The 12,215-nt window shown below is 46.1% G+C and overlaps 1 protein-coding gene across 1 annotated transcript; it reads left to right on the top strand.

Annotated features, from left to right (window-relative positions):
* The first annotated feature begins 3,386 nt into the window (after positions 1–3,386).
* Positions 3,387–7,477, top strand: LOC124685942 (G-type lectin S-receptor-like serine/threonine-protein kinase SD2-5). Its single transcript, XM_047219965.1, has 3 exons — positions 3,387–3,884; positions 4,095–4,252; positions 4,422–7,477. The coding sequence occupies exon 3, from the start codon at positions 4,773–4,775 to the stop codon at positions 7,167–7,169; it is 2,397 nt and encodes a 798-aa protein (XP_047075921.1). The 5' UTR covers positions 3,387–3,884; positions 4,095–4,252; positions 4,422–4,772; the 3' UTR covers positions 7,170–7,477.
* Positions 7,478–12,215: the final 4,738 nt, after the last annotated feature.

Below are 12,215 nucleotides of genomic sequence, written 5' to 3'. Positions count from 1 at the left end.
CTATGCCCCACATTATATAGGTGGATCCCCAAGTGTTGGACTACAAGTCTTCGAATAAGACCCCAACACAAGAACCTTCCATGTAGTTGGGAAACCTACCCAAGGTGGGACTCCCACCTCAAGTGGGATTCCCCCCTTCCATGTGGGAGGGTGGCCGGCCCCCTTAGGTGGAGTCCACCTTGGACTCCCTTCTCTAGGGTTGGCCGGCCATGGGGAGGTGGAGTCCCTCCGGGACTCCTCCTTCCTTAGTGATTCCTTCTGGACTTTTCTAGAACCTTCTAGAACCTTCCATAAAATCACCGGATCATTTTCAAACTTATAAAATGACTTCCTATATATGAATCTTATTCTCCGACCATTCCGGAACTCCTCGTGATGTCCGGGATCCCATCCGAGACTTCGAACAATACTTCGAACTCCATTCCTTATTCAAGTTCTACCATTTCAACATCAAACCTTAAGTGTGTCACCCTACGGTTCGCGAACTATGTGGACATGGATGAGAACTCTCTCCGACCAATAACCAATAGCGGGATCTAGAGATCCATAATGGCTCCCACATATTCAACGATGACTTTTAGTGATCGAATGAACCATTCACATACGATACCAATTCCCTTTGTCACGCGATATTTTACTTGTCCGAGGTTTGATCATCGGTATCACTCTATACCTTGTTCAACCTCGTCTCCTGACAAGTACTCTTTACTCGTACCGAGGTATGTGGTCTCTTATGAACTTATTCATATGCTTGCAAGACATTAGACGACATTCCACCGAGAGGGCCCGGAGTATATCTATCCGTCATCGGGATGGACAAATCCCACCGTTGATCCATATGCCTCAACTCATACTTTCCGGATACTTAATCCCACCTTTATAACCACCCATTTACGCAAGTGGCGTTTGATGTAATCAAAGTACCTTTCCGGTATAAGTGATTTACATGATCTCATGGTCATAAGGACTAGGTAACTATGTATCGAAAGCTTATAGCAAATAACTTAATGACGTGATCTTATGCTACGCTTAATTGGGTGTGTCCATTACAAGCATTCATATAATGATATAACCTTGTTATTAATAACATCCAATGTTCATGATTATGAAACTAATCATCTATTAATCAACAAGCTAGTTAAGAGGCATACTAGAGACTCTTTGTTGTTTACATATCACACATGTATCAATGTTTCGGTTAATACAATTATAGCATGGTATATAAACATTTATCATAAACATAAAGATATATAATAACCACTTTTATTATTGCCTCTTGGGCATATCTCCAACACCGGGTAGCCCGCCGCGTGGTGGAGCCGTCCCTCCCATTGGTGGAGAGAGCGGCGGCCGAAGCTGTTGTTGGCCGCACCGTCGTTCGCCATTGCTCGTTCGAGTTCGGGGAAGATTTGGTGGAAGGCGAGTGAGGTGAATGCGGGGCAGACGCAGTAGTTCGGCGATAAATAGAGGTAGGCGCGCGTGATACCGAGGCGACGGCATTAACTCGCCGCGTGGAAGCTACGCGGCCGGCGAATGCTGACCGGCGGCAGGCTTTTACAGCGCGCGGAAGACGATGCGATGAGGATGACGATCGGTGTCTCTCGCCGACAAGTTGGGGCCACCAGACGCGGGAAGTTTCCTCCCCGTTTCGCGCGCTTTTGTTTCGTCCGGAGTCCCCGAGAGCTCCCCGGGGGGGGGGATGGCGTGGGATCGCCGGATGAATTTAGGCCCAAATCCGGACGAAAACGAGGAACCGGGGGTGTGACTGGGCCGAATTTCGCCATCCGGATGGAAAAAACGTCGTTCGGGGGCCTCGTCGGGGAGACGAGTGGAGATGCTCTTATTGAGTTGGTCAGTTTCAACTAGTATGAGATTACGACCATGAATTACAGCTGTGTCATGGAGGCCAAAAGCGTCGCTTTAGGAGAGTGACTTTTCGGTGGAGAGCGGCGGATTTACGGTTCTCATGAGCATCTGTGTAAATTTTAGCCATCGATAGAGTGATTATTTACCATTTTTAGAGCATCTCCAACATACGCGCTAAAAGATGCGCGCGCTAAATAAACTGTTAGTTTGGCACCCGCGCGAACCTCCAGCGGGCGCGCGCAAACGCCGCGCACGCTAAAAGATTTGTCGCGCCCGCGCATTTGCACTGTCCCGAGCGGGAAAGTTACCGCTTCGGCTACCGCGCGCTATAGATGCCACGCGTGCGCACGCCAACCGCCCCGGAAACTTCACCACCCGCGAGTCACTCCACTGTTTCGCCCATCGCTCTGCCTCCCACGTCGCACCCGCGCCGCCGCTCCGCCTCCGCCGACGCGATGCCTCCACGCCACCGCTCCTCCTCCGGCTACCGCGGCGTTCGCGCGTGGCCAAGAGGCCGCTTCGACGCGGAGATCCGCTCCGGCGAGGACGCATCCGCCTCGACACGTTCGAGACGGCGCACGAGGTGGCGGGCGCCTACGACGTCGTCGCATGGCGCCTCAGCCGCTCCCGCCGCACAATGAATTTCCACGATGTGTGGATGCGGGAGCAGGCGAGGGCGGAGGTGCTCGCGCCACCGTTGCCGGCTGTCACGCGCGAGCAGCAGCGGCGCCAGCGCGAGCTCGAGCAGCGCGTCGTCATCGCGGAGCGCGACAAGCGACTCTGCCTCTAGTGGGCGCGGCAGTTCCCGGAGGACGTCGCCGTGGAGGAGGCCTTCTACGCGAAGAAGGAGGAGGAGAAGGCGGCGGCGGTGAAGAAGAAGGCGGATCGCGACGAGCGCCGGGCGAAGTCGGCGACGAGGAAGGCGGAGAGGGCGGAGAGGAAGAAAAACGGGGCCTGCCCGTCGACGATCATCTCCTCCTCCTCCTACTTCGAGTGGACATCCACTCCGGTGTCCGACACCACCCACTCGTCGGACTTCGACTGGGACTCGGAGTAGATTAGGGTAGTTTTCAAATAAATGTCGATGTACCGTCGAACTTTCTAATATATTTCATATTTTTAGTTATTTTTTCATGTTTTATTTAATATATTTCGTACAAAAAACGATCGAAATAGTTGTTTGCGCCGCGCTGCGCGCTGCATAATACAGCATTCGGCGGAGGATCATTTTACGCGCTAGAGCACGCGCTGCATAATGCATCGTCCGCCGGGGGGAAATTAGAGTAGCGCGCAGTAAGCATTTACAGCGCTCGCACGAGCGCGCTGATTTTTAGTGCGGAGTTGCTCAGGTGGGTGTTTTGTCAAGTTTTTTGGGGAAATGAAACACGATGAAACCGTGCATCCACGGTACAAAAGCATTTCTCCCTTTCTTTTGTGTGCTCGAGCCTATATTTAATCTCTCGCTATCTGGAGGAAGGAAAGGGGAGGCGGCGAGGCGCATTTCGGGGAGAAAGATAGAGTTGTTTTTGGATCCGGTTGACAGGTGATCGATCTATCTTGTTCTGCTCTGCCTTTTCTCCCTCTACCAAGTAGGCTTCAGCCAGGTTCCCTCAGCTAGAGGAAGCAGGGGATAGTGCGCAAATGGGGTGGCCTTGTTGCAGCGGAGGTGAGATCTGGAATATGGCGGCGTGCTGGAGACCTTACGAGGCGGCGGAGAGTGCAGCAGAGGCCCCATCGGCGAGTGCCGGAGCTGATACGCAGCCGTCGTCTATGGCACTCATCTGGTCTGCGAGTAAACTGAAAATTGGACCGGGTGGCAAACAACGGGGCGGCTGAATCCTTGCAGTCAACGCGCTTAGTTTGGTTGTGAACGCTGACATTAAAATGTCCAGTAGAACAGCCGACCTGTCCTGAACGAGGCAAGCAGCAGAAGCACCCTAGCAAGAAGAAAAATGGACAAATTGTGCCGCTGCAGGGGATTGGAGGAGCACCTGCTAGAAACAACTGACAGCACCATGGTCAGTGAAAATTTGTTAAAAGTTAATGTTGTAGGCAATTTGAGTGTGATGAGATCAAGTAGTCGCATAGTTGAAAATTCTCAGCCTCGATCGTGCATTATGTTTTAGTCCAGCTTGAAGAACTTGACCAATTCCTTTGTTTGGTGCTACTGTTAGATTGGAATTTACTGTTTCTTGGAGAACTGATTGGAAACTTTTGTTTTACTTTAGGATGTGAACTTCAGCGAGAGACATTCTTTGATGTAGCCAATAATGCATCGGCAGCTCACTCTATGCACATCTGGCTGGTAGAGATCCAGGGAGTAACTGAGCTCGGCAGTCAAACTGGATTTCTGCACTTTCTCCTCTTTCTCACCGGAAGACAAAAGGTAATTTCTTCTTCTTCATTTGGGCAGTCCATGTAGTCATATATTGAAGACTGTTTTTTTCTTGAAATACAATACAAAATTAAGTATATCTATCTTCTTTACATGCTGGTTATATAAATTGTTTTCCTTTCTTTGAACAAACATGTTTTTTTTTCCTTTACCCCCAAAGGCCCTGTTTTTCTTACACATTAATGATGTGATGGCAACAACTCATTTGAAGACTAGAATAGTCCGCTTTAAAGACTTGAAAAGTCCACTAACAGATCAACTGGAATTCTCAGTTTTCTTCACTTAGAAACCGTCTAGTTTGCTACATAAAAACACAGCACAGTTGCTGGCATTTACAATATGTTCTTCTGCTTCTCTGTGACTCCATGTTCCAAGCTCCAAGCTCCAAGCTCCATGCTCCATGCTCCATGACTGCACTCTGCATATTCTCCATATAACTTGGTTTGGTTTCTTTCCTTCTCTGCACCAAACAGCTACCTCTTCTCTACTGGTTTTTACAAAATAATTGGCCATGCCGTCCTTACCTTTGTTGATCACCACTCTTGTGTTCCTATTTGTTTATTTCCTCCACCAATTTCCTTTTTCCCTTGCCTTAATGAACTCCACTGTGACAAACGGGAGTTTGCTTCTGAATTCAACCATCAGCTTTGGTGGAAACTCTAGCGCTCGATTATTCCTCCAGACCAGAAACTCTGACACCCTCGCTAGTCTTGGTTTATACAGCACAGATAATTATGTGTTTATCCTTTGCATCATGATGAGCTACTACAGTGGCTATGGGGATATTATTGTTGGCCAGCCCCAGGTTATCTGGTCTGCAAACCGCAACTTCCCCGTAGGCAGGAATGCCATCTTTTCTTTCAATGGGGCTGGTGAGTTACTTCTTCACAACACTGATGGCACCTTAGTATGGTCCACACCTACAAAGGGAGCCTCTGTTGTTGGTATGCGCCTCGATGGTTCAGGGAATCTTGTGCTTTTTAATCAAAACAATTCCTCTATCTGGGAGTCTTTTCACTACCCGACAGATACATTAGTCATTGGGCAGTCACTATGTACGGGAGTCAATCTCACTGCCAATGTTTCACTCACCAGTTGGAGAGAGGGCCAGATTAATCTTCATGCCCTGTCAAATGGATTGCAGTTTTATTTTGGCTCTTCTTCTTATACACAAGTATTCCAACCAACTTTTCTAGGCAATGAGACGTCAAATTGTTATGCATTTGCCAATGGGAGCTTTGGTTTTCCCAAACCAATCTTCTCATTACCCCTTGCGAGGTCATTTCAGTTCATGCGGTTAGAGTTTGATGGGCATTTTCGGTTATATGAAATGAAAAGGGCTGCCGTCCAGGTGATGTTTGATGTGCTAAGCAACGACGTCCAGTTTTGTGATTACCCTCTGGCTTGCGGAGAATACGGTGTTTGCATAAATGGGCAGTGTTGCTGTCCGAGCTCTCGATATTTTAGACTCCAAGATGAATGGCGTCCAGATATGGGGTGCATACCATTGAATAATCTGTCTTGTGATCATATGCGCTACCATCAACTTGTGCCTGTCAGCAACATTTCCTACTTCAGCGACAGTGGCTTCCAGTCATTGGCTACTTCTGCTACAGATGAGGGCTGTAAGCAATCTTGCTTGGCAGAGTGCTCTTGCAAAGTTGCATTGTTTCAATATGACAGACATGATGGAATTGGCGGCTCCTGTTTGCTTTTATCACAGCCATTGCTACTTTCTCATCCTAAGAGTTCTGCAAATCGTACTTTGGCATTTTTCAAAATACAGGGTACCGTGAGAAGACGGACCAGTATTGCTGTTGGTTCTGCAATTGGTAGTTTTGCATCACTTTCAATTGCAATAACCATTTTCATTTGGAGAAAATGTAAGAAAAGGGATGAAGAAGATTTTATTGGAGGAATACCTGGAGTGGCAGCACGCTTCTCTTATAATGATCTCAAGATAGCTACAAGGGACTTCTCAATGAGGCTTGGATCTGGAGGGTTTGGATCTGTTTTCAAAGGTAAAATGGGCAAGGAAACGATAGCTGTCAAACGCTTAGAAGGTTTTGACCAAGGAAAGGAGGAATTCTTAGCAGAGGTTGAGACCATAGGAAGAATTCATCACATTAATCTTGTTAGGTTAATTGGATTTTGTGCTGAAAAATCCAAAAAGCTACTTGTGTATGAGTATATGAGCAATAGTTCATTGGATAAATGGATATTCCATGAACATCCTGTTTTTACTCTTTCTTGGAAGACAAGGCGTAACATCATCATGGGTATTGCTAAGGGTCTGTCTTATCTCCATGAAGATTGTGAACAGAGGATTGCTCACCTAGACATCAAGCCACAAAACATTCTCCTGGATGATAGGTTTAATGCGAAAGTCTCAGATTTTGGATTATCGAAATTGATAAGTAGGGACGATAGCAAAGTCATGACTCGAATGCGAGGGACACGTGGATATCTTGCACCTGAGTGGCTAGGCTCAAAGATCACCGAGAAGGTAGACATCTACAGCTTTGGAATCGTCATAGTTGAAATTATATGTGGACGAAAGAACCTGGACGAGTCACAACCTGAAGAGAGAGTTCACCTAATCAGTCTTCTCCAAGAAAAGGCTAGGTCTGGACAGTTATTTGATTTAGTGGACACCAAAAGCAACGACGTGCAATTTCATAAGGAGGAGGTTAAGGAAATGATGGAGCTCGCAATATGGTGCTTACAGGTTGATAGCAGCAAAAGGCCTCTAATGTCAACAGTTGCCAAGGTGTTGGAAGGTGCAATGACTTTAGAGGCCACACCTCACTATGATCTTGTTGCTAATTATGAACTAGACCATAACAATGTCGAAAGGCAAATTTGTTCATACCTGCCTTCGGCAACACTTTTGTCGGGGCCTAGGTGATAGTTCCATATGGCTCTCCCAAATACACTAATGTTGTTGTTTATGGTTATTATATACCATGAGCCAAATGTGCTCTGTAGCTGTAAACTTGCCAACTTGCAGACTACGGTTTCAAATATATGTACCAAATATTTTATTTTATTTGTACACTGCAATGTTGTAGCAATGAATCCAAATGGGATGCCATATTTCTATCCTTAGGCAACATATGTGATTGTTTATAGCGAAGAGGTCTATTTCACTAAAACAATATGTTGATTGATATGTGATATATCTACACTTCTAATCTACATCTAGCTGTTCTAGAATTCGCCAACAGCCACTTTTTGGGCTGTTGATTTTGTACCTTCGGGCGCGCATCTCAGCGTTGTGCGGGCCATGTCTCTGTGATCAGTAGCGGGTTTGGGCTGACGGGTATATGCGTTTTTTCCTGTGCCATGCGTTGTCAGTTTTCCTTCTGTCGATGTTTTCCTTTTTTCTAATTCGACTGAGCCGTGTGTCAGTTCCCTGTCGATGTGTTCGAAGATAGAAGGAGAGAGGCATGGTGGAGGGGTCGCCGGTGATTCGCCGAAGGGTGGGCACGGAGACAGCGATTGTCCGGGCTGGCGGAAGCACCAGTCTCCGCCGGGGCATCTGTCTACTTTCTTCTCTACTTCGGGTGTGGTGTCAGGTAGGGCACTGTCAGCGGTTTTCTTATGCGTGGGAACTAGACAGTACAGACGCATGCATGGGTTGTTCACGGGGGATATTTTCCTCATTTTGTCTAGGATTCATGGCGTTGTTTGGATTTTGATTTATTCCACGGCGTGGCAACTAGCTGTGTGTTAGCTCCCAGCCTCCCAGCTAATCGTGTACTCGTGTATAAGCATCGGGCTCATTAAATTTTTGATTTGATTTGTCAGTTATAAGCCCCGCTGATATATGTCTTATGTGAGAAAACAACGACATCCATTTCTACATGTGAATCCACATGGTTGCACTCAATGTGTTAGAGTGTGAGTTGGATTTATACTCATTGTGTTTCAATCAGTCTCATTGGCTCATGTGTCTCAAGAGATTAAACTACCACCCTAAACTGTAAAGGGGAGTTTTGTTCATTTCCTTCATGGTTTTCGTCGGTGGTGATGATAATATAGCAGAAGTCTGTTCAGAAATTCAATTCGGCTCCCGGGTGCGTATGCTCCCTCTACCAAAAAATCTTATTTCGAAATGTCAAAAAATTTTGACAAAAAATTCTACATGTACTTCTTCATAATATATGTGTGTTCGTCAAGTTTCAAGAAAAACAAACATTTTTCGTGGACTATGTAAAAAAGAGAAATTTTATCTTGTAAAAAGCATTATTTCTAGCACTGAGTTTTGTCTTTTTTACACACGTCACGTGACAAGTCGATTTTTTATGAAACAACTTTGTAAGCGTGTAGCACGAGAAGATGTACGTGCGAATTTTTCGTTTCAATTTTTTTGAATTTCAAAATGTGTATAAGATGCATTTTAAACTAAAGGGAGCATATGCTCCCATGTTCCAAAACATCACTCCCCTGTCTGTTTTCTTACACAGTGTTGTTTGAACATTTTACTCAGTCACCTCAAATGAATATTTTTTTCTTTTTATTTTTCGGAATTTTAGGACCCAACCACTTCTAGTTTTGCGTTTGAATGTACACCAAAATAACCATCACAAGGTATGTATTTTTTTCAGGAAAGTCGGGGGATTTTTGCCAAAGAGGCCTTGCTGTGCTCATTGGCATCGGGGGCGATAATTGTTTTGTCCTCATGGTGGTTTTGTCTGTTTTTTTTTTTGAACAAAGGAAGGGGCCAGAAGACCCCGGTGGAGCTTCTATTGATAACCACGTGGCAGGTACATATTACAGGAAAGACCCTTGACATCTCTTGCCCTATAAAACCTAGAATTTGAAGAAAGGTCCTTCCAATTTACAGAAACCACCCTGACTAAAATATGGAAAAAGCAATCAAGTCCAAAGGTGACTCTGCCACACGCCGCCGGCGAACTCAAGGCGTCGCCGCCGAGTCCAGAGCGCGGAGAGCTCGAACGCTCATCTCCGACGACAAGATCAAGTCCCTGGCTACCTTCAGAGAGTCGGGGACGCACCACTTGACTCCCCGTCGGCGTCGAGCTCCAGCAACCGATCGAAAGGGCCTCCGCCATGGAGGTTGCAGAAGATGGGCCACCTTTTTGGCCGAAGATGACGGTGACAAGCATGGTCACCGCGTGATTCGCACGAAGAACAGCTCCGGATAAGGAGCTCGCAGATCCGTCAACCGCGCCTCCGTCGAAGATCTCCTCCCAGTCTCCACCACCATGGTGACTAGAGAGAGGAAGATCGAGGACGAACTCACCCGGATCTGGAAGCTCGAGGGAGAGCTTTATTGAAGAGGAAGACGCCGTTCTGCCGCCGCTCGCCTCTGGCTCCGACCGCCGGAGCGCCACGAGCAGCTGCAGCATCGCCGCCAGCAGCAGGGAGTAGCCCATCCTCCACTGCCACCACCTCATCACAGGCATGAAGCCAATATCCACAAGGGTAACCAAAGAACTAGAGGGGAGGAGACCTAAACTAAACCTAGACTACTCCGGCGCACCACCTCCACCGTCTCCGACCGGCTATTCCGGCGGAGGGGCTTCGGATCGGCCCGGCCGAGGAGAAGGGCGACCAGGTACTGTAGAGCAGGGAGAGCTGGTGGGGGGGGGGGGGGAAATGGGTTGGTTTTGTCTGTAAACTGCAGCCTTGAAGTATTTGTCGATTTGGTGCGGCAGATTAGCAATTTGGTATTAGATTTTGTTTTGGTGCAGCTAAGATTTGAGTGGCTAACGACATATTCCGGAGTCATTTGATTTCAACCGTAGAGGAGCACTTTTACGTTTTAAGTTTCAGAACATCTCTGTTCTTAGCATTCATATACATCCATGACATGAAGCTTTTACAGTTTTTTTTTCTTTAACTTTTTTTTTCGATAAAGGATGCTTTATTACTTTTTGGGAAAGCAATTACATCCAGCCTCTGCATAACCAGGATGCACACAGCCGTTTATGAGAACCAAGTCCAAAAAAGATGCCAAAACGAAAAAAACTAGACGAGATACATATCGGAACGATGAATCATATAACGCCTAAGGTGTGAGAGGGGCTTCAATCCGTAGACTATGCTGCCACCCATGTAGGGAAAAAGTATCCCTCGCCGTAGCCTCCAACCGTGTACAGACCTCCGTAAATAGGTCTCGGTTCTCCATACGCTGAAGAGGTAACCACGAACGAAGAATCCCTGTACATCTGTAGATAACCTGCAACAAAGAGGAATTTTTGTCATTAAAAATCTTGTCACTTCTACTCAGCCAAAGCGCCCAGATAACTGCTAGCGCCCCCACCCTAAGAAGCAACTTGAACCTTGAATCTATACCATGAAGCCAATTACCAAAGACATTGGCCACACTAGTCGGAGGATACAAGGTAGACGCTACTTGGATGACAGACCAAATAGATCTCGCAAACTGGCACCGAAAGAAGAGGTGTTTAATAGTTTCATCATGATGACAAAAAACACATCGAGTACTTCCGTGCCAATTCCGCTTAACAACATTGTCTTTGGTGAGGATGACTCCTCGACGAAGATACCATCCAAAAATTTTAATTTTTAATGGTATCTTCATCTTCCAAATTTTCTTATTATTATCAACCGGTAAGTCAGAATGAAGAATAGCACTGTATAAAGATTTTACCGAGAAAGAGCCATCAACATGTAAATTCCACCTAAATTCATCTGGTTCAGGCGATAAGTTAACATCCCCCAACCTATGAATTAAAGCATTCCATGCCACAAGCCTTTGTCCTAGCAAAACTCGTCGGAACGTCACATTCGGTGGAGAGGTAGCCATTACTGTGGCAATGGTATCTCCTTTGCGACGAATGATATTATACAATGCAGGATACTGTTCACTTAGAGGTGCATTGTCTAACCAAGCATCTTCCCAGAACCGTATCTGTGTTCCATTCTTAATTGAGAAAGTACCATGACGAAAAAAGACATTTTTTGTCGCCATTAGACCAGCCCAGAAGTGTGAATCTCCAGGTTTCCAAACCACTTGAGATAACGTCTTGGAGCCGATATACTTTCTCCGAAGAATAGTTTGCCAAATCCCATCCTCGGTAAGGAGCTTAAAAAGCCATTTACCCAGCAGAGCTGAATTCTTGACCTCCAGGTCATGAACTCCAAGCCCACCTTGATCTTTGGGACTACAAACTATACTCCATTTAACCAGTCGATATTTCTTTTTCTCGCTATCTCCTTGCCAAAAGAATCTGGATCGATAATAATCGAGTTTATGCAGAATTCCTTTTGGCAAAAGGAAGAATGATAACATATATAGTACCATATTTGTCAGTACCGAATTAATGAGTACCAATCTTCCTCCCAGGGACAGCAATTTGCCTTTCCAACTACTAAGGCGCTTCTGTAATCTTTCTTCTACTATTTCCATTCAGCAATCGTGAGTCTCCGGTAATGAATCGGAATACCCAAATAGCGAATAGGAAATTGGCCTTGCCCACAACCAAACAACTCTGTATAGAGAGCTGTATCATCCTGGGCATCACCAAAACAGAACAATTCACTTTTATGGAAATTGATTTTCAATCCCGATAACTCGCTCAAAAGCCACCAAAATTAATTTCAGGTTGTGAGCTTTTTCGAGATCATGATCCATAAACAGAATTGTATCATCGGCATATTGAAGGATAGATAAACCACAATCAACCGAGATGTGGAATCACCCCTTCAATTTGACCATCGGACTTGGCCCGCTCTATGAGTATAGCCAGCATATCCGCCACAATGTTGAATAACATAGGTGATAACGGATCCCCTTGGCGTAACCCTTTTCGTGTTTGGAAATAATGGCCGGTGTCATCATTAACCCGAATTGCCACACTACCTCCATACACAAAATCATTTATTAAAGCGCACCATTCGGGAGAAAAACCTTTCATCCTGAGTGTCTGTTGTAGGAAAGACCATTTGACCTTGTCATAAG

Source organism: Lolium rigidum, chromosome 2, assembly GCF_022539505.1.
Source record: "Lolium rigidum isolate FL_2022 chromosome 2, APGP_CSIRO_Lrig_0.1, whole genome shotgun sequence".
Taxonomy (NCBI): Eukaryota; Viridiplantae; Streptophyta; class Magnoliopsida; order Poales; family Poaceae; genus Lolium; species Lolium rigidum.
The sequence above is the reverse complement of the archived record's forward strand: the minus strand, read 5'-3'. Positions and strand labels throughout refer to the sequence as shown.